We start from the raw sequence: 25,687 nt of genomic DNA on the forward strand, positions 1-25,687 counted from the left end.
AACTGATAGCATATTTGGTGTAAAACAAGTACTGTCAATGAAGAAACATATTTGAAAAAAACGCATTCTATATGCTGCCAGACCAAGTTACCATTTAGCATGGAAGGGAGTTGAAAACCAAATAATAAGTACTTTTAGATAAATGTTTGAAAACTTTTTCAGAAGATGAAAATAGGACACTAAAGAGATAAAGCAAGGGAAGGTTTTGCATATAGTTCTGTAATACTAAGCTTTACTAACAATAAAGTTTTGAGCTGATCTCTGAAGTTTCTTTTTTTACCATTTTCTTCAACTTACACAGTCTATTACAGGCCGAGCTTTCAGAAACAATTATTAGAAAAGGATCTTTTTCCTGTGTGAGGCATAAAAATCACAAGCAGCCCAATGCAAGTACGTACAAATAAACGGGCGCTTTTTTAACCGAAACCCTTGATTTCTCAGGTGGACAACGGGGCACCCAGGCAGGTTGCGCTCGGCCGTGTGAAGCGATTACAAACCCCGCCGTGCCTGCTTGGGGCTATCGGCGCGGCAGCGGCCCCTTCCACCCTAGAAGCGGAGGTCCGCCGGCCGCAGCCGCCTCGCTCCCCGGGACTTCCCGCGTGTAGCCAGCTAGCCGCTGATACCGTCGCCAGGGCCTCTGGGACGGGGAGCAGCCAGGAGCGGGCCGATTACAAGACTTTTGGGGCGGTTTGTAGGGGTAACGTGAGGACGGTCTCGCCACTTTAGTTCCTATAGCAACTTAAAGTTCCCAATTTCCCTCGCTCGGAGTCCCCCAATGCCCAGCACACCGGCAGTTGCGCCGAATCTTTCCCCCAAAGTACGACGGCCTCCAGCCGCACTCGGCGTGAACCCGTGTGCGCCGCGCGCAGGCGCGGCCCCGCAGCCGTTAGCGCTTTGTTTTCAAACGCCGGGTTGCTGTCCCGCCGGAACTGCAGCCCCCAGGGTGCCCTTCGGCCTCGGGGCCACCAGAGCCTGCGTGAGCTAGCTAGCGTGCACGGCGTGCGGGGGTGGCTGCGCTGCTGCGTCAGCCCCCTCCACCCCCCGGTCTGGAACGTTGCTGTGGTACCGTCTGGGCGCCATGTTAGAAGGCCGGAGGGGAAGAGGAAAGTGAAGCGGCGGCGGCCGGGCCTAGCGAAAGGCTTTCTCCTCTCTCCAAGGCCTGACGCCGGCCTGTACCATGGTCACGATTCCCGCTTCTTGGCGGGACGAGTGACCGGCCCAGAGGCGGCAGTGGTGGGGGAGGACGAAGAAAAAGAAGAAGAGGAGGGAGAAGGGGACGACGCGGTGGTGGTGGTGGCGGCGACGGCGGAGGAGGAGGAGGAGGGGCCGGAGAGACGATGCCGTTGTAAGTTGGAAAGCTCGCGGAGTGTCTTAAAGGCCTGTGTTTTGCCGGCCCTTAGCGCTCTTTTCATAGCACCCCGTGCTCCTTATCCGCTCGGGCCCTTTCTGCTAGCTTTCGCCCTTCCCCCCCGCATGTCTGTTCCTTCTCTGGTCCTGGCCTCTTCCGGTGCCGCAGTGTGAGAGGCTGTGGAAGCACTGCTCTCCGCCCGGCCTGTGAGGAGCTACTTGCTTGCTGTCTCGTCCCCCCACCCATCGCTGTGAGTCCCGAAAGAGATTCTGATGTGGCTTTGTTTTTGTTGTCGTCTTCTTCACGACCTCATAACGGCAAGCGTGAGAGGCCTGGCGGCCACGGGGCGGATGTCTGCAGTGGCTCACTTCGACCCACTGTTGAATCAAGCTATATGAAGTGGCAGGGTGCCGCATGTTTATCCTTTGCTCGCCCCGGCCGCGAAAGATGAAGCTTTCATTCTTAAGAGTTTCTACAAAGCCTTTCCTCAGTGGCCACGCCAACGGTTTTCCCTTCTTCCGGGGGCAGGAGAGACACAGGCGCTGGTTTTTAACAGACGACCTGCACTGAACCTTATGTCCTTACAAAACACACACGGTGCTCGGTGGCTCCGGGGTGCCGAGCCACTGCGGAGTGCCCGCGGAGGTCGGCGCAGGTGCAGGCAGCGCCCCCGGCCGGCAGCATCGGCCGGCGGCCCTCGCCGCTCTCCTACCCCTCTCGCCCTCCCCATTTTGTCTTTGGATTGCCGAGAGTCTTTCTCGCTGGAAAAGTAGTCCTTATGCTTTAGACCTGCCATGCTGCAACTCAGCTGATAGTCATCAATAACGAAGTAGAACATAATTTCATCTGCATTTCTTAGCCGATTTCTTTCGCCCATCCCCCGCTTCCTTTTATTTTTCTCCCTGACGTTTTGAGGGTTATGAGTTGAGACGACAAAAATTCCAGCTCCTTAGTTCCGTAGTACATAATGTTATTATTCACTGTAAGTCCAGGGAACCAGCCATGAGTAGGTGGTCAGGTGGCTTTTAAGACATGGTTATGTGCTAAGAGTGGGTTGGTTCGTTGGTTTGTTTGACAAAGAAATATAAAAAAATTGGGATTTTTTTATTACTGCTCCACTATTATTATTAGCGATTATTGACGGTTGTTTAAATGTATAAACTTTGGGGAGAATAACTGTATTTGCCTATTGTGCTTGTTTTAGTCAGTCTAAAATACTGTTAAATTAGTCCTGGGGTAGATAGCATGGGACAAAAAAGAATTTATGGCAGGAAAAACACAGTGTGTGAATGCGGAAAATAAAATGGTTGTGCCAGGTAGCCTTTGATGCGTGTATAAGGAGGCTGCAATGTCTGTAGATAAGTTTTGCACATGTTCATTATAACAATGAAAAAAATACCAAAAACCGTCTTTGAAGTTGGCTAAGCTTTTTTGCCTCAGGAAAATGGGAGGGTGTTTATTCTGCATACTTTCATTCTTAGTTTATTTAGTTGTGACTACATAACTTCCAAATGCTTAATAACATTTTAAAGTTAAGGCTGCTTTAGGAGTTGCAGTAGTAGCAATCTTCAACTTTGACGAGTTTGGAATGATGTGAGCATTTTTATTAATGTAGGTACTTAGGATACTTTAACTAGAAAATCTTAAATAACATATTTGCACTAATATATTGCAATTTTCAAAATAAACATTATTTGGTAACTTCACTAATACAGGAGGTTTAGGTAGGAAAAGGTTCCTCAGATTTTGTTTGTTCTGTCATTTGTGTGCTTTGAATGATGATACTATTCAGGCAAGACTTAAAAGCAAATGTAACACTAGTAATTTGCAGTGCTAGTAATGTTAATTCTTGGGTTTAAGACAGGATACTTCCGACTTAAGTTTTGGTGGGGGGAAAAAGTGGTCTTAAGAAGTTCCTTTTGCATTTAATTCTTTGCAGTTGATTCTTTCCTCTTTTGGATGATAATCTGAGGGAGATAATTTATGTCACTGCCAAACTTTCAAGATGACAAGCAGTGTTGTTGTTGGTTGGGTTTTGTTTGGTTTTGGCATGGGGGGAATTTTTACTTTCTTTCTGAACTCCTTTAAACGTGATTATTTTTTGTTTGGGTTTTTGGGGCTGTGTTTACAATTAAGAGGCCTAGTCAGAGCTGATTTCCCATATGCTGGAGATTGTCATCACTCTTTACTTGAAAAGCATTAGTTCAGATTTATCAAAAGGTGTATAGTATTAGTACTGCACTGGGTGTGTATATTTCTCTTAGCAGAACGTTAAAAAACTATAAACCAAAGCAAATTCTCTGTGTACAAGGCACATCAGTAGTACAAGAGCAAACTCGAGTTCTGCTGGTAGCTGTCATTCATAAAAGCCTTTTAATATTAAAAAAAAAAAAACAACTAAATCTCTACATTATTCCAGTAGTTTATGTGACTTTTACTTACATCTTGTGTGAAGATGTAGCAGCCACATAAGGGAAAAACTCTTAAGTTTCAATTATTTAAAAAAAGCTGATTAGAAACAAAGGTGAATATTTATTACAAAGATATATTTTAGCAAACTAAGTGCAGAATATTCCTTTGCATTACCTGAAGTAAGATTCTGGAGAGAAATTAAGCACATTAAGCTGTTCATGTGTTGCAGTTAGGGCTTGTTTTTATTCAGAAAGGCAACGGACTCAGTGAGTGAAGTGGCAGCTATGTTTATGTGAGTTGATACAGTCTTTTTATGTAATCTGGACCTTTCTGACCCTCAAGATAGCAAAAATAGCAGCATGAATCTGTTTCTTGTTAAGATATTGATACTATTACACTTGCAGCTTCTATGCTGAACTTCAGTGTTTGGTGAAATTGCTGCAAAAGTTACTGTTGTCGTATTTTACCCAGAAGTTGAAAAGTTCATTGAATCGTATCTGAACACTTAAAAGTGCCATAAATTTTAACATGATATTGGTAATTTTCATGTTAAGAATTTTGGAATGTTGTTAATTATTTTTCAGCTTTATTGAAGGCAGTGAAGCTTACTTTAGCTTCTGAAGTAAAACTTTTCGTTGTTTTTTTTTCTTTCACTGAACTTTGCTTTAAATATGCAGAGTCATTTTTTTCTTGACTTGTAATTAGCAACTGTCAACCTGTATGCCAGAAGTACAACACTGTATTTAAAATGGGTTGTACTGATTGTGAGTGGATAAACAGTATGTTTGTGAACAGAGTGCTCTGTTTTTTATGGACTGTTATTCTAAAATTATTCTTAACTTTAGAATAATTCCCTTAATTTCAAGTGATGAATGAAAAAATCTGTACGCAGGATTAAGTACAGAGGAAGCAGATAGTGAAAATACATGGGTTTACTATAGCTTTTGGACTTCCAGTGTTACTCCAAACATGACTGACAATGTTAACATGGAGGAGATGCTACCCAGAACTTGGAAACTCAGTTATTTTGGGGTAAGCAGACTTTACCACCGAGGCAAATTAATCTGTTGCAGCGAAAAACTTCATTGGTTTCCTAATTCTTATTTTGGTGTTTTCTGTTATCTTTTTGATTCAATCTTATTGAATTTCTTAAATTGCCGCCTCTGGTGTTTCTTGTCTCCAGAATACCAATAAACCTTATTTTTGGTTCAAGTGCTGCCTGCAGAGATGAGTAGAAATTTCTTTTGTTCAAACTTGAGGCTTCTGAAACTGCTCTTAGTAAGAATGTTGTGGATGGGTGTTTGTACACACTGCCTTTGCTGTTCTAATGTACAAACGGAAGAGCCTGAGAGTACTTAGGATTGAGTCAAAAGTTAATAGAATGTGTATGCACGATCTTTTGGGGGTTCGTTTTTGTTTTGTTTGGTTTTGGGTGTCAGTGTGGGGTTTGTTTATTTTGGCCTTAGGTGAGGCTCTTTCACAGGTGTGTTGCCTGTCATTGCTTCAATACCCATGTTCAAATCTCTTTTGAGTATCTTGAACATCTCATACTGGCAGTCAAAATGTAATTTATGGTCTAAATAATCCAGCAGTTTTCTGATAGATATTAAAGCTTTTGTCTGGGAAGGAGATATGTATCTTAACCATATAAAACGTACTCCCTGGTACCCCATTTGCACAAGCTTCATTAAGATTTCCTGTCTAGATTTCTGAACTTTTATGTGGAGTGTTGGAATTAAGATAAAGTCAGACACTTTAGCCTGAAATTGCCAAAGTTGCTCCTTGAGGCTACAAGAAAATTAGACAAAGTCCTTGAGACTTTAAAACAAGTATATAAAACCCTTCAAAATGCTTCCTCTGAAATCAGACATAATAGAGCTTGAACTTCGTTAATTTAGCCCCGATCAATTGACTAGGTGCTGTGATGACCAGTATTGCTTCAGGAATCTGACTTGAATGTCTTGCATTAGTAAATAAGAGAGGCTGAATTTTGCTGAAGTAATCAGTAAAGACAGAGAAGAGAGGGTCGACACTGAGATTGCTTGTCTATCCTGTCTTGGTATCCGAAGACAAGACTAAATGAGCCAAAGGTCCTTATTGAAGTTAAGTCTAAAGTTAATGTTTTGTGGGTTGTTGGCACTATTTTAAGGCAGTTAACAGCTCATTGTTTTTCTTGCTTCGTTAATTCTGGCCTTATTGTGCATGTCTGTCTGGACAAACCTAATCCTCAGATGAGGTTTAGTGGTACATAAAAGGGACCATAGGACTCCCAGCAAAAGCAGGTCTTGATGGCCAAAAGATGGAAAGGATTTTTGCATGCACTTGTCATACATTTAGAAGGGTTAGGTCTTCAGTGTTCAAGATATATTTAAAGGTGGTTCAGAGATGTTTTAAGCTCATATGGAATTCAACCTGTTATAATTTGTTGAATATTGTATATCTATTATTAATATTTTGGTTCTTCTTGGTCTGTTATTTCTGTGAAACATGCCAAGTTTCACTAGTATGTTTAGATAATGCAGTGCTGATTGCAACTGGTGGTGTTTTTTTCATTAAGGCATTACCCTTAGAACTGAGGAAGAATACAAGGAGTGAAGAAGATGAAGACAGGAATTTTAAAGTCAGAGTAGGAGGAGCATTAAATACAAAACATGTCTGAAGAAGTTTGTGGCAGGATTCTTGTTGCTTCTGAGGATGGAGAATGGTTCCAAAGTTATAAAAGAAAACATTTATACAGTGCTTAGAAATTGTATCTAACTCTTAGTTATATATGTAGATACACCTGTATTTGCTTTATGTGTATTTTCAGTTGAAGTGGGATATGTCTTCAGGGTGTAACCTGACCTTCAAAAGATGGGTCTGGAAGTTTTCCCCTCATCTCACAATCTTCCCCTCTCTACCTTAGAACAGCGTAGCACATCCATTTGAAGTATTTTAAAGGTGTACCAAAACTTTGAGTTCTGAAGGGAAAAAAAGTTATTTAGCTGTACTGGTTTTAGCCTAGTACACACTAGAACCTTGTGTCTGTGTTTTTACATGAGGGAAAATGTAGATCTCTGAGAGATGAGATTAATTCATATTTGAGTATGAAATACTGGATTACACCATTCAGAATTAAGCCACTGTAGCTGTTACCCAATTTGCCGATTATTTAAACTGTCAGCGTACATTTTTCAAAACTCAGGTCAAACCAGAGCAACAACAATAGCACATTAAATTTAACTCTATGTTTTCTGCAGCTTTATTTTACACTTGTGCTGTTGACAGGTAGTTCATATTCATATGAGAGTGAGAGCAAGATCTTCATATGTATATGTGGTTGACTAGAAAAAAATAACCCCCAAAAAGTTCAAAGTTTTATCTTGATGTTTTTTCTTTAAAAAACAAACAAACTCCTAAAACAAACAAAAAATTAAAAGCTCTGAACATGGTTTCAGTTGAGTGCCAGACCTTGACAAGGTCTGCCAAAATTCTCTTTGCTTTTGTCAAGACTGAACAGCTGGAATGGGACTTTCTGCTGTTGTTTAATGCTGATTTTTGTTAATGCTTAACTTCAGTGACTAGCAGATGACATACTATCAAGGTGTTGACACCCACCCTCCTGAGGCCTTAACTTCCTTGATCCTCTTGGGTAAAAGGCTACCATTAATTCTTACTTGTTCTTTCCCTTTGAAGAAATTGGATACTTGAGAGGATTCCAAAAGTCATAAATCATGACTTTTAACAGGTAGAAAGCAGAATGTCCGTGTCTTTCCAATAGAGAACATTTTGGAGCAGAGTGTGTGATTTTCCTGATCTTAGGAAAAAGTAAAAGTCCAGGAGTATTGCTCATGGTGTTTTCTGTTTAAAATGTGACATGTAAATGCAACATCAGAGTAGAAAAATGGACACTTAATGCTTATTTCTGGTGGTGAGAGGGTACATCTTTATGACTTTGTTTTGTAGTAACTTTCATGACTGGTTGTCACTTAAGTGAATGAATGTGGCTTACCTAGCATTAGTTTATTGCATCCTTCAATGAGCTTTAGAAATTTTCCTGCCAAATACCATCTTTCTCTGTCATTTTACAAGAGCAGCTTTCTGCTATCTTATGTGCTGTAGAAACCTTAGAATAGCCTTAACCTTCATCAGGTGTAAATAGTTGAACTTCAACTTAAATGCTTTTAGCTGGAAATGACCAATATTTTCTTCAGTACTAGTACATGTTAAAATGTAAATTTCATTGCATTTTTTGGAATTATAAAATCTTGTAGGAGGCACCTGAGCTGAGAACTGCTACATACCATTCCAGTAAAAGTGTTTTTACTAACTCCTCAACCTTCACAGGCAAAAACATTTGTGTAGTTAGGTCCTGTGCTGACCTAACATGAATATAAAAGCAGTAACTCTAAAACTTCTGTTTCTGCATAACAGTTCCCAAAGATGTATATCAGGTGATCGATTTAATAGGCTGTTTGAAACTGGTCACTAAAAAGACAGTTTTTAAGCTGGTTTTGTGCTCTATAGCCATGCTCTCATGTTCCTCTAGAGACTGGAGGTAACACTGGTTTAAGTCATAGAATCATAGAATTGTCAGGCTTGGAAGGGACCTCAAGGATCACCTAGTTCCACCCCCCTGCCATAGGCAGGAACACCTCACACTAAATGAGGTTGCTCAACCGCATCCAGCCTGACCTTAAAAACTGCCAGGGATGGGGCTTCTGCAACCTCCCTTGGCAACCTGTTCCAGTGTCACCACCCTCATGGTGGAGAACTACTTTCTAAGATCCAATCTGAATCTACCCATTTCTAGTTTTGCCCCATTCCCCCTAGTCCTGTCAGTACCCAACACCCTGGAAAGTCCCTCCCCAGCTTTCTTGTAGGCCCTCTTCAGATCCTGGAAGGTCACAATAAGGTCTCCTCAGAGCTTTCTTCAGACTGAACATGCCCAGCTCTCTGTCTCCATAAGAGAGGAGCTTCAGCCCTCTGATCATGGCCTTTCTCTGGACACCTTCCAGCACATCCATATCCTTCTTGTAATAGGGCTCCAGAACTGGATACAGTACTCCAGGTGGGGTCACACCAGAGTAGAGAGGGAGAATCACTTCCTTCAGCCTGCTGGCTATGCTTCTCTTGATGCAGCCCAGGATATGATTGGCTTTCTGGGCTGGAAGTACACAACTGGTGGCTCATGTTGAGCTTGTCATCCACCAGCACCCCCAAGTCCTTTTCTTCAGGGTTGATATCAAGCCAAATGCAGGTCAACATGTTTTTTTAAAGGCAGAGCTGCACTTTGTACTGCCAGGGTTGTGCTGGAACACAAATGAGAGAATTGACTTGATGTTTGGTTAGTTTTTATGTGCTGTAATTTTGCTGACAAGGTGATGGATTATCTTGAAGTTACTAGTTCTTGGTGAATTGGTGAGGCATGGCCCTTGCATGCAGGTGGAAGCCAGAGGGCTCCATCAGTATTACTAAGTTCACGAGCCTGCCTCACAAAATCTGGGTGATGAGTGACTTAGACTCCTTCTTTTGAAACCTGCCAGGCTATGTTTTGCCAAATTTTTCAATGAAGTCTAGTGTTTGTTGAATTGAGTACAGTTTCTACGTATGGATGGGTGAAGATTACAGTCAGACCTTTGGGAAATTGTTACATACAACTCAGATGTTGATTGCTTTGTATTACTGCTTTCATAAACCTGTACAAATAAACTGAAAAATCTTAAAAGAAATTTTTTTTTTTTTTTTTAAAGTAACAGTTGACAAAATGGGAGAAATTGTAGTCAAATTTAAGTACTTGCTTTGTGGCATAAGTAAAAATTTTCATGATATTTATCTATTCAGAAATTCAGGGGGGTTGACTACTTGAAGTTGAAACAAAGATGCTAAAGCTGCTAATTGTGCTGGCGTTCCTAAATTTCTTTTTTTTTCCTTTTTTTTCCCCATTCCTTAAAAAAAAAAATTAAAATCGTTTTTAGTGGCTTCCTTTGTCCTTAATTTGAATGACTGATTTATATAACTCATCAGCTTTTAAAAAAAAAATTAATTTACACAAAAGTCTTAAGGTCTGTATGATTTGTCCAGTTTCTACCAAATTCTTCATTAGATGATTAATACCTCTTAGCTCTTTTCTCAGTGTACTTTTTCACCTTTTTTTGCCTTTTGCAAATGTGATAGAACTTGCTTTATGAGAAAATTGCATTGTGACTGAATTCTTAATTTCAAACAAATTGTAGTACTTAGAATAGTTTTTAAATGGGTTTAATGTGTGGAAAATTATATTAGGTTTTGATGATTCCCATCAAAATTCCCATACCTATGTATGGTACCTAGGTTCCCATACCTAGGTATGATTCCCATACCTGGTCTTCAGGGAAAGGTGGAATGAAATCCTGAGGAGATGATGACAGCAGATTATGGAAGTAAAAGTGAAGTTGTACTGTAATGGTTTTTTATACATAATACGTAGTTAGCCTGAAAACTTGTTTCTTATTTTGTATGATAGAAACAGCATATAACTTGTGTAAATATGAAGTTTAAACTGATTGATTGTAAATAATACAGCAGCATACAGGGGAATGTTTTACTTGCCAAAGATGGGACTTTCACACAAGCTGTCATCTTGAGTTTTTGACATGGAGGATTTTTTTTTTTTTTTTTTAAGATTTTACTTGAAGGAGACCAAACTGATCATATAGCTTTTGCCCTAGTAGTATGAATAATGGAATTAAAAGTACTGGTTATACATATGGTATTAAGCAAAACTTTGAAAGGGAGTAATCTTAATCTAGTAATAATATAATTTAAATAATCCAAATGTACTGCTTTTATAGAAGCATTTCCTTAGCTTTCAGGTAATACTCGCTTTCATTGATGGGAAGGCTTTTTGAGTAGCTGCTGATAAAATAGCCATGTTTTCTGAAATGTGTTTTTTAGATGAGAGATCATAATGTAATGAAAAATTAAGTAACAAGTTGGTTTCAGAAAAGAAATTTTTCACTATGCTTAAAAACAATCAATTTGACATTAAAGAAACACTCAACATTTAGAGGAAAGTTACCAATGTAAAATTAATATTTAATGCTGCAAGTAACGTTTAGAGCTTTTAAAATACAGATTTAAGTAGTGGATTTTTTTTTTAACTGTGAAGAATATAATGATCAAAACTAACATAGCTTGAACTTCCAGACTAGTAACTGTTCTGAAAATGTCTGGTTTAAATGTGAACATCACCAAAAAAAATGCCCATTATTAAAAAAAAACCCTGCATGGCAGTTTTTCACTTGGGATGCTCATCTGGGAAAGCTGCTGTTGGTTATCATATCATATTATGATAACTTTGCTTTTGTGTTTCTCCTGAAGTTCTTTGCATGGTCTTCTTTCTTGCAATGTTGAAATACAGGGGATTGACTTGAGAGTAGCATCTTTTTGCATGAAGTCACGCTCCTTATCTACGTACCTTGAAAAGTGCAAGGCAAGAGTGCTATGGGCACTTATTACTGGACTGTTTACTAGTGAATGATGTGCTTGCAAATTTAACCCTTGTGGTGGGTTAGGTTTACTTTAGACTTTTCTATTTAGTGAAATACTTGAAGTAAAATGTCACATTAAGAAAACATATGGGTTGTGGAGTGAGTACTACTTACATCCTCAGTACTTGTGCTAGGTCAAGTCTAGCACAAGTTTTATATTCTCCCACCACCCCCTTCATGAAGCAAGTCTATATGTAATATTGCCAATATAGATTGAGCTGACATTGTTCTGTTATGCTAGCCAGCAGAGAAGTCAGCTTAAAGCTAATTGTATGATGCCTCCTTACTTAGGTGCATGTTTTGTATGAAGTCAGCTCATGTAAAGGATCATGACTCACAGCACCTTCTAACCCTGTAAATCAGTATTTAGAATTGGGAGAAAGGCAGTTCTATTACTGTCCTTAGTAACACAGGTTGATCTGGAATGTAAATGCTAACAGTGAGTTTAACTTTTTATTTTCTTAGTATGTGTCTCATCTGCTGCTCTGATAAGAAGAAAATAATTTTTGCATTGTTTTGTTTCTGTCAGTAATGTTATCTAATTGCCTTTATTAGTCCCGTTACAACCCAGGGATCACAAACACAGCAACTGCAGAAGCATTATGGCATTACCTCACCTATCAGTTTAGCTGCCCCCAAGGAGTTTGACTGCATGCTTACCCAGAAATTAATTGAAACCCTAAAACCTTATGGTGTGTTTGAAGAGGAAGAAGAACTGCAACGTAGGTGAGTAACCAGGCTAGCAGTGATTTTTCTTCTATCTTGAGCTTTATATGTTGACTTCTGAAACCTAAGCATGTTTCTGTTCTTTTAAATGCTTGCTTAGAAGCATAGTGGAATATTACACTTGTGTTGTTTGTTTTGTTTTTAATTTTCCTCGTCTTAAGGGAAATACCTCAGTACACAGAAAGGAGTTAATTACCTTTAAATTTTGGAGGCTGGCTTCCATATTTCCTCTCCTCCCCCATAACTGGTCTGTTGTACTGGTCCCTATACTTCCATCCTTATTATTAATGTTTTCTAGAGTTTAGCTCTCAGTTCTGCTTCTCACTGTTCTTTTAGGTACATGAGTTTTATGAATTAAGATTTTATTTCAAAAGTGAGTAGAAGTTACACACCTAAAAATGTGTAGGCTTTACATGCGTGCTGTTTTTCTGAGCTTCAATCACTTGATCCATCTTGGAAGGAGTGAAAAGTCATAGGAATGTTTTGAGAGTGTATTTGTTTCAGTGCATATGTATAAGATCATCTGTAATTAGATCTACAATGTTACTGTAATTGACTTTCTGTGGTATGATGCTCTTAGATCAAACATAGTATTTTTTAAGTTAATGGCTTCTGATTCTGTTGTTTTATCAATAGGATTCTAATTTTGGGCAAGTTAAATAACTTGGTGAAGGAATGGATACGAGAAATCAGCGAAAGCAAGGTATGGATGTATTTTACATGAAAACGCTCATGCTAGAACTGCTTTAGGGAAGATAATTCCAGAATATGTTCCCAGTGTAAATAGGATGAATCATAGATTTGGGGATCAAATGTGTTCAAATTGTAAAACAAATACCACATTTGTGTAGCTTCTTTTGTTTCCAGATAGCATCACCCCTTCAAAGTAGAGCCTTGTTGAAGAAACAAACTGATAAATGCTGGAAAAAGTCATGGTAGTTGAAATAGTAATTTTCAATTGTTCTCTCTGCTCCCTATAGCTTGACTTCTTGTCAAAATATTTATGTGTAGTAGTATGTTAATTATATACTTTGATGGTTTGGCTTTGGGAACCAGTGCTAGATCTTAAAACAGACTCCTCAGTTTTATGATATTTTTTAATTTAAGTCCCGTAATGCTACTTTTGTGGACTCTGATAGTAGTGTCTTTGCCATGTTGTAGTCTTTGCCCACAGTACTGTTGGTTCTGGAGTTTTTTTAAGGATACAAATCTAGGAACTTTAGTAGATATACCTGAAAAACTTTACAAAGATAAATATCTCTCCCCAAACCAAACTTTCAACTGAAGAATGTAATATGGGTATAAATAGTATTTTTCTGTTGCTCTAAATTGAATCCATAATCAATTTCTAAGTTACTCTAAAATACCTGAGTGTGAAGCAAAATATGTAAGCATGATTATTAAGTGCTAACCATAATATTTTTTAAAAGCTGTTGCACCTGAAATGTAGAGCTGCTGGAACAATTACCAAGTTTGAGGGGATAATGTGTAATGTAGTTAAAATACTACAAATAGGTCCCAAGTGGACAGTGTGCCTCTACATTTTCTTTAAAGACTAAGATTATTATTTCACTAGCAAGTACACCTTAAACATAAATTCTGTGGAATATATTGTTTTAAAATAAATTGTGTGTTGTTAGAATTTGTTATGCTAAAATAACCAATTTTATTTGCTCCATTTAGAATCTTCCACAGTCTGTAATAGAAAATGTTGGTGGAAAGATTTTTACATTTGGATCCTATAGATTAGGGGTTCATACAAAAGGTAACATTTACTTTTATAATGCAAAAATATTTAGCTGACACGTTTTGTACCATGATGATGTATCTGTATATGTCACATTGAAGTAACTAAAACTTGATGTCTTGAGGTGGGGTTTATTTGTCTTGTTTTGTTGTTCTTTTGGGGGGGAGTTTTTTGGTTGGTTAGTTTTTGTTGTTGTGTTTTGGTTTTGTTTTGTGTTTTTGTCAGCCATCTCCAGTCTGTATTGTAACTACAAGAAATATATTTTGGTTTTGTTGTGGGTTTGGAAACAGGAAAAAAGCTGGAAAATATTTAAAAATAGAGAAAGTTCTGTACTCAGATTCTCATGGTGCTTTCAAAATTACAAATATTCCATAATTTAAAGAAGAATATATGTATGTATTCAGTATGCTTAGTGTCCACACACTTCTAATTTTTTTTTTTTAGTTCTCCAATGCCAAATTAATGGTTGTGGGAAATAATAGATATTCACTTTATTTCCTGTCTTGTAAGTCCATGAACCTTAAGGTAAAGAATTTAAGGTCTCTAATGACATACGCAGTCTCCAGAATAAAAGTAGGTGAGGATGCGCTTTGAATCAAAATCAGTTGAGGGACATGGGGAATTTTAGCCTGGAGAAGACTGAGCGTGGGGGGGATCTTACTGAAGCTTATAAATGCTGAAAGGGTGCCTGTAAGGAAGACGGGGCCAATTCTATCAAAGCCTGAGGAAGTGTTAGAACACTAGAACAGGCTGCCTAGAGATGGGGTGGATTCTTCATCTCTGGAGTTGTTCAAAAGCTGCCTGATGTGTTCCTGTGCAGCATGCTCTAAGGTGAACCTCGTTGAGGGATCAGACTAGGTGATTTCCAGAGATCCTTTCTAATCCCTGTCATTCTGCGATTCTGCACTTTCATGTGTGTCAGATATGAATAACTTGTGCCAATAAACAATTTCAGGTGCTGATATTGATGCCCTGTGTGTTGCACCAAGACATGTTGAAAGAAGTGATTTTTTCACGTCGTTTTATGAAAAACTGAAACAACAAGAGGAAGTAAAAGATCTGAGGGTATGTGTATTGCCTGATGCAGCTAACAAAAATGATGCTCAAAAGTTAGTAATGAAAGATGATGTATTAATTAAGATGTATCTTTACTGTTAAAACGTGCAGTGCATTTGTAGTTAACCTGCAGTAAAGCCTATTGCAATAACTGATATAGATTCTTCCAGATATTATCTGTTCCCACTTAAAGACACTCTTTTAAAATAGGGAAAACGGAATGATACTTTAGCATGTGTTTAGCATTGCAAAAGTTCTTGTTCTCTAGTAGCAGTCAGATGCAAGTATGTTTGCTTAAAGATCAGGACCAAGGTTGTGTTTTTAATGAAGGTTTTCAATTATGTTGCTGGTTTTATAGTTTCATTCAGTTTATTAATTTATAATTTCAATTGTTTATATAAACAATTACAATAGTTGATATTAACTGAACTTTCTATATTGGCTGTCAACTGTGCATTTGAAAGCTGAAGTTACCATTTTAGTGTGTCATTAGTAGATGCTTGTGGGAGGTTTTTAGCACACGAAGAGGAACTTTTCCTTTGTTGGAAGGCACACGTGTGTATGGTATTTTCTTTCTGTTATGCCTAAGTGATATGCCTCCCTAGGTCACCTGGTGGAAGCTATAATTTACTTAATATAGGCTCAGAGTAAATGTTCACTGCTGCAGTTTTGTGGGGTTTTTTTTGTTTGTATTTTTTTTTAACAGCTGCTGACAAGTCTTAAACTTTGTTTGGTTTAGTCCTCCTCCCATAAAATAAATGGAACTATCTCTGCAGCTTTCTTATGCTTTGTGCCTCTTTTAGTTGGTAATTTCCAGGGTAGTGTGTACATTCTAACATCTGTTTTTTGGAAGTATATAGTGCTCTTTTATGAAAGCAGTGTTCTGCATATCTGTGTTTAATTAAGATGCTTAGCTCAGGAAGGTGATCTTTGTAGCTGGTTGCACAGTAGACATCAAGTTCCATAGTTTCATTATGGATACTGTTTGTCAAAGTACCTTAATGACTGCTGTTGGAAAAGATGCTTGAGCTCTGGAGACTGGTGACTCACAACTACTTTAGGTGAAATCAGACTGTGTAGTTACAATTGTCTCCTTGTTGTTTCTCCTAAAATATTGGCTGCAGAAACTATAGAAGTAAGAGGCCTCTTAGAGTAAGAATCCTCATAAGTTGGTCTTAGTGTTCTTAGAGATGCTGTGAGCAGTAAAGGGTGCTCGACCATCTGCTGTATGGACCTTGAGGTAACATCCTCAGAGCTGGTTGCCATAAGCTTGGGTTACGATTAACATATAGACAGCTGCAGCATGTAATAGGTCAGTATTTAATGCTTGTATCTTCAGTGTTGGGTAAAGACATTGATGACAAAAATCAAGGTAAAGATAGAAAAACATCTGTATAAATAGCATTTCATTGTGATTGTTCACAGCTACTAACTATTGCTTGTAAATGTTCTTGTCTATACTGAAAATTTATCTTTTTCCTCCCAGGCTGTTGAAGAAGCTTTTGTCCCAGTTATTAAACTTTGTTTTGATGGAATAGAGGTAAAGATCATCTTCTATTTTGTTTTGGTAGAATATGGTTAAGATACTTCAAAATCTTGCTAACTTATGTAATTATACATTGATATGAATGATGTTAAAGTGACTCTCCCAAGTTCATACCCAAGTCCTTGGCAATAGTCCTCAGTTGTATTTCTGAACTTTTATAAGACTGAAACAAGATTTTCTTGATGTACTGAAGGTTGCATGTCAAACAACTCTCGGTCCTTTTCTTTTAGGCACTGCTACTGACTTTTACTGATCAGTTTATTGACCTGTAGAATACCAGTATTGGCATTATTAAGGCTTAACATTTAATAGAAAATATATGGATAAATAATGTGGTTTCAGTAATTGTTTGTCTGCTAATGATTAACTGTCCAAATCTTAAATTCAGATGTACTTTAATACATTATACTGTAGGAAGTTGTGTGATCTTTGATCAGTTCTCAAAAGAGTTTTGCTGAAAACAAACTCAGTATTACTATTGCCTTGATCTCTTTGGATGTCTGTAAATGGATGACCAAAACAATGGATTTGGTGTCTCTAGTCTGGTGGATCAGATGACTTGGAGTTACAAAGTTCCTTAACTTGTTTTTTATCGTTTTGGAAGAAGTTGCTGAGAAAACAGAAACACTGCTTTCAGAAGATAGTTTCTTAATCTTTCTCAGACTGCTTGATACTCAACTTGCCATCTTTTTGGTTTTTGGTGACAAGACAAACCCATATGACTATTTATACATACAGTTCATCAGACTTGTAGGTGTTTTATGTTAGCTGTTAACTGGTGGGCAGGAATTCCCATGCTGATCTTATGACACGTGGTGTGACTTGAAGAGCTGCTTTGCAATTACTGTGGTCATTAGTTAGGGTACTGTTGATTTTTGAGTCTTTGGTAGATGAACCTTAGCTTTACTTATTTTCACTGACATTTGTGTCAGTTGAGGCTTGGGCAGAGATACATTTTCTCCAGTTGAGAGAGATGTACAGAGATGTGATAAACTATGCAGTAAGCTAACCTGTCACTTCACACCTGTGTCAGCTGTTTCATTGCTCTCTGTGTACAGTTGAGTATTGGGAACGCTTTCCAGGAGAATCTCTAGTTTGTTTACATAGCTTTGGTATTGATTCTAAATACTGAAATTTGCCTTAAGGCATCTTCTGGTTAGTTTGGGTTTTTCTATATATTCTTTTTTTCTTAATCATTTATGTTCAAGCCAGTCTTGTCTCTACCTTTTTTTAAAGTGAAATTTAAAATGCAAGCCTAAATAGCTGATAATCCTTTTATATCCCTGTAAGAGGAGTAGTATCTTGCTCCAACACAGTAATTTGTGATGGGTCCTGGTATCTTAGGGCTGTGACTGATACTTAACCCATGTTGCTCATGGCACATGAGAGCTATTTCATCTTGAGCACTAACTTATGATAAGCACTCTTTTTTATGTATGCAGGTGTTGTTAGGCCATGATTTTGATGTTTTTCTTTGTGCCCCATATGCCAGTATCAGAAGATTCTTAATTTTTCTTTTCCTAGTCTAGGCAAAAGGTGTCAGAAGTTATTCCCTCTGTAAAGAAAGCCTCAGAACTCTAGTTTTGTGGCAATCCTGTCAGTTAAACTTGACGTTTCTTCCAATGCTAATTTTTACATATGCATTTTATGTTCATTTTAAGCAAGAACAAGTGACTAGATTGTATTTTTTTTAGGGTTTTTGGTAATGTTCTTCCTGTAGAAAAAAATGATTCCTCATTCCCCTCCAAAAAAATTACATAGGACAGGCTATTAATTTATTAATTTGAAAAATCCTTTTAGTGTCAGTGACCTTTGTATCATTAGAAGTGTGACACCTTCTAAAGATAGGAATAGAACTTCAGGCTGAAGTTAATTTTGAACTTGTTTTACATTGAAAAATAGTGCTTTTGATTTAAGTAGAAACTTCTTCTCATGGTACAGAGTGTTAAGACCAGCCATTAAATACTTTAAAATCAAAAGTGCACCAAATACTTCAGAGATTTAAAACAGATGGATGCTAAGTTTTAAGCACCTACAAAGAGGTCTGTATTTTAAGATATTTTCAGCTTTGTTTTATTTGAAATAATTTTAATGTAACTAAAACTACTTTTTTTTCTCGGTGAAATAGCATTAGGTGTTTAATTGTCTTGTAGGTGATGTGCTAACAATTTATACTGAATAAAAGCCTCAACTGATGAAGGAGACTTGTTGTCTAGCAGATCAGCTGCTGATACTCGCTTTAGGTATCAGTCAGTATGATGAGAATATAACCTAAGACGAGAAATGCAAACTGACCTCTTCTGTGTAATGTTCTCACTGTGTGTTTCATGACGTAAAACTCAAGTTTGGTGTTGAACAGTCTTAGGTTCTTGACTTAGAAGAGCTATGATAAGTTACTGCAGAAGCAATAGCAGAGTAATCTGACATCATTTCAACGCTTATACACTTGCGCAGTAGTTTGCTGGATTTTCAGAACTTCATGTTTTCTGTAGTCCGACAGTTAGACTTTCCACTGATGCTGGTCCTAGTTGTATGTGTGTAGCGCTAGATGGGAAAGGTCTCCTACTTTTTCTGTAATTTAGTGATACTTTTGAGAATATTTAGGTTAAAACTAGGTTATGTTTTCACTACTTGCTCTGACTGAGTGGGATTTTGTATCCTGGACCTAAAAGATGACACTTGTTCCTGAATTATTTTTAACTGAATGTGAAGAGTTTGCGTGCTGGTTCTGAATTGATGTTACTCTATTTTATAATCTGAAAATGTTACTTCAGTATGTCTGAACTGTTGTTTAAGGAGATTCTTCTTACTAGGAAGACTGCTGTTGTTATTATTAGCAAACTAATGTCTTCTCTCTCTTTTTTAAGATTGATATTTTGTTTGCAAGATTAGCACTGCAAACTATTCCTGAGGACTTAGACCTACGAGATGATAGCCTACTTAAAAATTTAGACATTAGATGCATACGAAGTCTTAATGGTATGTATATGCAGCTGTTCATATAAACATCTTGTCTAATCTCTTGAAGAATATGCTAGATTGTTTGATACAGTAGTTCAGTTGAGGACTTGTCTGAAAATACTGCAGTTTGATGTGTGGAAGTGAAATCATAGCCAGTGTTACATTTTCCATAGAAGGCTTGTTTCGTGTGAGCTGGATTTTTTTTTCATGTATTTTGGTAGTAAATGATGCTGTCAAAAAACAGAGTCAAGAATTTTGTGTCGAGCGGTGTCTACTGTTATAAATAAAGATGTGTGCATATTTTTTTTATGCTATGTTTTAATATGCATGAACACATCACTGAAGCAATTTCATGAATGCTAGAGATATCAAAATACTGTCAGTTTCAGGTCAAGTCTTCAGTAGCTTACTATTTTGTGTAATGCTTAATGGCAGTTTAAAAAATTACTTTCCTATGTAACAACGAGGACTTCAGCCCGTGTGCAACTTGACAGGGATGAGGAATATCTGAGAGATCCCTGTTTTCTTTTATGAGGTGAAAAATTGATAACTTGAGACTTACTGCAGCAACTTGTAGTGTTTTGTGAAATTCACATTTGATCAGTCTCTGTAATTTATACTTGCTTTTTGTTTGCTTTGAACATAGTCTTAGATAATACTATTTTTTTGCAATCAGCTCTCCAACTATTTAGTAACAATAAACTACTTGTTCTTGACATAAAAAAAGGGGGGGCAGTTAGTTTTGTTGTCTGAAATGTTGTTCTTAAGCCTGAAAATATCCCATCAAAGTAATGATATAACTCATATGTTGCAAAACTACCCTGTTTAGCGTGTTCTCATAATTTCATAAATTCAAACAAAGCATTGCCCTGTGACTTCCAGGTTTTCTGTAGGTCCATGATAGCAGAACTTAAAACTGTTTATGAAACAGCTTGTACACAAAATCAAGTAACAGTCTGAAAGTACACATATGTGAATTCTCTTTCTGAGCTCTGCTGTGAAACAGTTGTAAAAGGGAATAAAAGGCAACAAATGACAACAACCAAATGAAAATACAAGCTTTCTAATTCAAAACAGAAGTGATTGAAATACAAAATTAATTTCCAGTGTGCAGATCTAAAAATTTTAATAGCTTTGAAGGTGAGGGAGGATAAGTAAGCAAAAAGCTTTGAAGGCAGCAAGAGTAATGGATTCTTTCTTTTGGCAGGTTGCCGGGTAACCGATGAAATTCTGCATCTAGTACCAAACATTGACAACTTCAGGTTAACACTGAGAGCTATCAAACTGTGGGCAAAACGTAAGCAGTTTTATTCCAAAATTGTTTAATTTTTCATTAACTCTTAAAGTTACTGATAACTCTCTTCTTTTGTCTCTTTCCTTTTCAATCCACAGGCCACAACATCTATTCCAATATACTAGGTTTCCTGGGTGGTGTTTCCTGGGCTATGCTAGTAGCAAGAACCTGCCAGCTTTATCCAAATGCAATAGCATCAACTCTTGTACATAAATTTTTCTTGGTATTTTCTAAATGGTATGTTGTGTTTTTTTTTTTGTTGTCGTTGTTTGTTTTTCTTTTTAAAATTTAGATTACACTAAAATAAAATTGTTTGTAGACACTAAATTTTAGTCCTGTTTTTATGGTATCATTTTCAACTATTACCAGAGTAAGATGGTAGTTATAAGTGTTGTTCTTCCTGCCAGAAAGGTGTTAGAATCTTTCAATAAGTCATCCAACATATATTGTTCCTAAAATATCCAAATCAAAACTACCCAGATTTTAGTTAAAATTTTCTTAGCTATTTGTTGTAACTTCAGATAAAATACTTTCATAGTGCAAAATAAGAGCAGACACCCCAAAGTTTTAAGTCTTAACATTTGAATACTGGGATGATGGGAAAAAGAAGTATCTAGTTTAGGCATATAGTTTAAACACAGTTTAAGAGAACCAGTGGCAAAAGTGTGCTTTTTACCCTTGTCAGTACAGAGAGATAGATGTTTTGGAATTACATATGGTTTTATACTCCTGAGATAGTAACCTCAGAAAGATGGTCTGAATAATCCTGGGAAGGATGTGAACTTTCCCAGTAAATTCAGAATAAATGAACAAAACTGTACTTTGCAGATTACTTTTTCTTGAAAGAGCATGTCTGGATACTTACATTCTTCATGAGACGTTGACAGATTTTAAGAATCATTGCACCAAGTCAGTATTTAATTTCAAGTGCAGTGTCTTTCCTTCCTAACATGAAGATAGTTTCTACAATTCCACCATGAATCCATAGGCTTTATAGCCTCTTTGAGGTAGTGTTGCCACACAAACTAATAGAGGAAAATTGGTTGCAAGCTCTGTTTAATGTGTTCTCTATACTGCTGTCCGTTTCCTATTTGTAAATAGCAAGACATAACTGACTTCTCTTTGTATACTCATGGGAGTAGACACAACTTGAAAAACACAAGTGTTACTTTCCTTTTTTTTCCGAATGGCTTCTTTTTGTCGTGATTGGAATTTTTTTGCTTAATACATATGTATTGTAAAGATGCTGTAATCATGCTGACTGTTTCTTCTGTAGTTTGTCCATGAAACAGCTAGCTTCAAGATGGACACAATGTCAATCTTCATAGAGGAATTTCTCTTTGATAGGTTTATTTCAAGAAAAATGTAGAGAATTTTACTTAGATACTCAACTAGTGGTTATAAAGCTCCAAGACTACAGAAAATTCACTGTTCAGATGCTTTGGAGATGCTAATTGCAACTGTACTGTAGTTTAGCAATACAGCTTATTGAAACAACCCCAGTTAGACGGGCTTAATCTTGAGATAATGATACTTTTACTGTGAGAGCACCGTTAAGAGGGATCACATTCAATAGTATTGTTTGTTGAACATGTATGGTTGTATCCAATAGTCTTATTCAGTGCTACAATCTTTTTGAACAGGGAATGGCCAAATCCAGTGCTATTGAAACAGCCAGAAGAATGCAATCTTAATTTGCCTGTATGGGACCCAAGGGTTAGTGTGTTATTTTTTCCCATCTAAGTCACACTGTACAATAAATTCAGTTGCTTAAAAAAATAATAGGTGAGCTTAATTTCGGGTTTATTAAACTAAATATTTTGGTATTATGCCTTCTCTCTAGATAACTTCTAGTTCTTCTGAGCGTGGAACAAAGTTAGCTTAATTTTCTGACCTGACTGCTTGAAGCATACTCTCCAAATAGTGTGCTTATTATTGCAAAAGCTGAGAGTGAAAGCAAATAGGTCTTAATAGCTGTTCAGTGTAATTACATCGAAGCCTTTAAAGCAATACATCTTTTAAAAACAGCTTTTCTTAAAACAGTTTGCTTCTGACTGAAAACTTGGAACTTTTGCAAGTGTATTGAACTCGGTGCAACAGTTACGGATGCCTAGGTTCGGTTCTGTGTAGTTGTAGTAATATCTTTTCATCTTGGACCAAAGAAGATCATGACTTGAAGTCTTTATGTTGTTTTATTACTTATAGCACCTGATCTGACTTTTCTAACACTTATATTAGGAACGTTGGATATTAAAATCCTTCAGGCAGTCAATAAAAGAGATTGTAACAGATAGAAAGCTCACATTCTGAGGTCTCCGTGAGGCATAGTGTGAATGTGTTCAGTGCTTCTATGTCAGTTCTGGAATAGCTGATGTTCAAGTAATTTTTTTCAGTGAATGGTGTAGGCACTAGAAGTTGAGTTATATGCTGTTCTGTACTTGATACCTCTTTTTCTGGTTGACAAAGTCCACATTTAAATAACGTGAGACAGTCGAAAAAGTGTTCTTGAGTATTACTGTTATTCCTGACATTGGGGGGGTTGAAGTCAGTGTGAGATGGAACTGTCAGTTGTAGTAGCTAAACCAAGTGGGGTAAGTTAATGACAGGGTTTTCTTTTTAATTTACTATCTACAAAATTGCTTCCATAATGCTATTTAAAATAGGTTTTCTGTGTTTTGTCCCTTTTTTGTTTCCCTGTTTAATAAAAAATATGTTCATGTGGGTGATGCTTCTGTCAGGTTCCCTAGAGCCTCTTATCCCAGCCCAAGTCTTTATTTTCAGTAATGTCACAGGAATAAAGTATAAAATATTTTTTGCAATATCTGAAGACAGTCATTCTTCAGAAGGTGCTCTTGTAGTGATAAGAGATTCTTCGTTTGATGTGATAACAAGCTAATTTCTATTAGAGAAGTTGTTTGTTAATGTTTTTTGGACTGAGAAATTACTATAACTTTTTGATGTGCTGGCAGGTTACCGCCCTCTCACATCACTGTGATTCAGAATGATGTCCATTGTGAAAGCATTATCTTTTTTTTTCTAAACTTTTTCTGAACTGTTCGTAAAAATACTTGGTCTCCCAACTGAAGTCTTTTAGAATGTAGAACTCAGTTGTAGTAAAGGGAGAAATCCAAATTTGTTAACTCATGTCTGTGCTTGAAGAAAACTGATTGGCTGTTGTTATACATAGGTAAACCCCAGTGATAGGTACCATCTTATGCCTATAATTACACCAGCATACCCACAGCAGAACTCTACCTACAATGTGTCCGTTTCCACACGGATGGTCATGGTTGAGGAATTTAAACAAGGTAAGTTTATCTTAAGCTCTCTATATAAATGTTTTCAAAGAGATTTAAAGTAGTTCCATTGTGGATATGCTTTGTGAAGTGGGAGGTGGGTGGATATTAGTTCCTTGATACAAGACTCTTCTGAGGGAGGTAGAACTTGGCCTGTTATGTTTACATGGAGTCCCAAATTTAGTAGAGACTTCTGCAGATCTGTCATTTGTTTTTAGAAACTGAAGGTAATTAACCAGAATGCCTTGTGCTCTGAAAATGAGAATTAAAGGTGCAGTATCTTTGTTTACTTCAGTGCCTTTCAATTGTGTTATGCCGCATGTAAGATTAGTGTAATAATCCCACTTTATGACCATTTCTAGGCCTAACGTAAGACAATGCAGTTACTCAGAGATGTGTCCTCTGGGTTTGTCTTAGTAATCTATGATCTCTGGCAGAGCAATACCTCATTGTCTCATTGTTTCTTTGCCTTGTTGTACAGTGCTTTGCACAAGAAATGATTTAGATACTGCAAGGATAAAGATGTTTGGCTTTGGATTGAGTAGTTACTATGGCATACACAAAACATTAAACTGAGCAAATATACGTGAAATCACTAGTCTAATCAATTAACATATACTTCTAAATGTATTGAGTTTCATTTTTAATAGTATAATTTGTATAACTAATGAGAACTTAAGGTATGACTGGAATATAAAACTTGTTGATGAATTCCTTTGAATATGAAGGGGGGAAGTAATTCATAGTAACATGCTAAGTTAGCTGGTTTTACTCTGGCTACTAAACTGCATTTTTAAAAAAAAGCTTAAACGTGTTCTTATAATTTAGGTCTTGCTATCACAGATGAAATTTTGCTGAGTAAGGCAGAGTGGTCCAAACTTTTTGAAGCTCCAAACTTCTTTCAAAAGTACAAGTATGTATTTTATGGCATGGCAGAATATTTTAAGTTTATCAGTTAACATATCTAATGATGCTCTATGGCACAGGATCTGAAATATACATACATTAGACCTATTAAAAATGTTTTGTTCAGATTTTTCTATATGGAGGGGGAGTTAATATTCTATTGTCCTTTCTCTTATGAATAATTTCCTTAGATAACTTCTGGTATTTTGGGGTCTTTAGCATACATTTCAGAAACCAGTTAGTCCCTGACCAGGTATTTAGAATGTCACTAAGTAACTACAAGTAAAATTCATGTCATCTGGTTTGACTAACAATGTTTTTTAGTGGTGTCAGTAGGCATTCTAAAAATGGGTCTTGCCTCCCAGGAAACAATGTATTAAAATAACTAATTCTGAAGGTCAATATTTCAAATACTTGAAACTGCATGTTTTCTTCTGTCAATATAGTTAACAGTTCAGTCTGACAATAAAAGGTAGTTTTGCACTTATATTGACTAACTGCCAGATGTGCTAGTTTTTTTTTTTTTAATTAAAGCTCAAGGCTTCTGACTATTAATACTCGGACACATAGCTTCTTTAATTTTACAGTGTCTCTGAGGAAAGTACTGAAGTTCACACTTCACTTTTTTAGGGTTTTCTAGTAACATGCTTGTGGGGCAGAAGCTTGTTAAATGTATATGGACTTGGTGAAAGTTGTATTTTTATAATAAATATGGATTATTAAAATACGGACTACATCTTCTTTGCCCTCAGTTGAAATTGGAAACCCATTTTTCTTGAATCACAATCAAATATATTTTACAGTTGTTCCTGTGTTGGGTGGTTGATTGGTTATGTACTAATCTAAACGAGACTGAAATATGCAGTTCCCCCATTAAAAGAGAC

The 25,687-nt window shown here is 37.1% G+C and overlaps 1 protein-coding gene across 5 annotated transcripts in view; it reads left to right on the forward strand.

The window, feature by feature from the left end:
• The first annotated feature begins 1,102 nt into the window (after positions 1-1,102).
• PAPOLA (poly(A) polymerase alpha) overlaps positions 1,103-25,687 on the forward strand; it is a 43,761-nt gene continuing 19,176 nt past the window's right edge. For 4 of the 5 annotated variants that reach the window (XM_054400839.1, XM_054400841.1, XM_054400842.1 and 1 more), the window contains exons 1-12: positions 1,103-1,345; positions 11,827-11,997; positions 12,634-12,700; positions 13,681-13,762; positions 14,700-14,809; positions 16,287-16,340; positions 19,214-19,325; positions 20,515-20,604; positions 20,700-20,838; positions 22,245-22,317; positions 23,789-23,909; positions 24,726-24,810. In XM_054400839.1, the coding sequence (XP_054256814.1) occupies positions 1,338-1,345; positions 11,827-11,997; positions 12,634-12,700; positions 13,681-13,762; positions 14,700-14,809; positions 16,287-16,340; positions 19,214-19,325; positions 20,515-20,604; positions 20,700-20,838; positions 22,245-22,317; positions 23,789-23,909; positions 24,726-24,810 (1,112 nt within the window). In that variant the 5' untranslated portion in view covers positions 1,103-1,337. Of the gene's footprint in view, positions 1,346-2,637; positions 2,706-11,823; positions 11,998-12,633; positions 12,701-13,680; positions 13,763-14,699; positions 14,810-16,286; positions 16,341-19,213; positions 19,326-20,514; positions 20,605-20,699; positions 20,839-22,244; positions 22,318-23,788; positions 23,910-24,725; positions 24,811-25,687 lie in introns of those variants that run through there. The other variant, XM_054400838.1, reaches the window with a different exon arrangement.

The sequence above is a fragment of the Indicator indicator genome, chromosome 4 (assembly GCF_027791375.1).
Source record: "Indicator indicator isolate 239-I01 chromosome 4, UM_Iind_1.1, whole genome shotgun sequence".
Taxonomy (NCBI): domain Eukaryota; kingdom Metazoa; phylum Chordata; class Aves; order Piciformes; family Indicatoridae; genus Indicator; species Indicator indicator.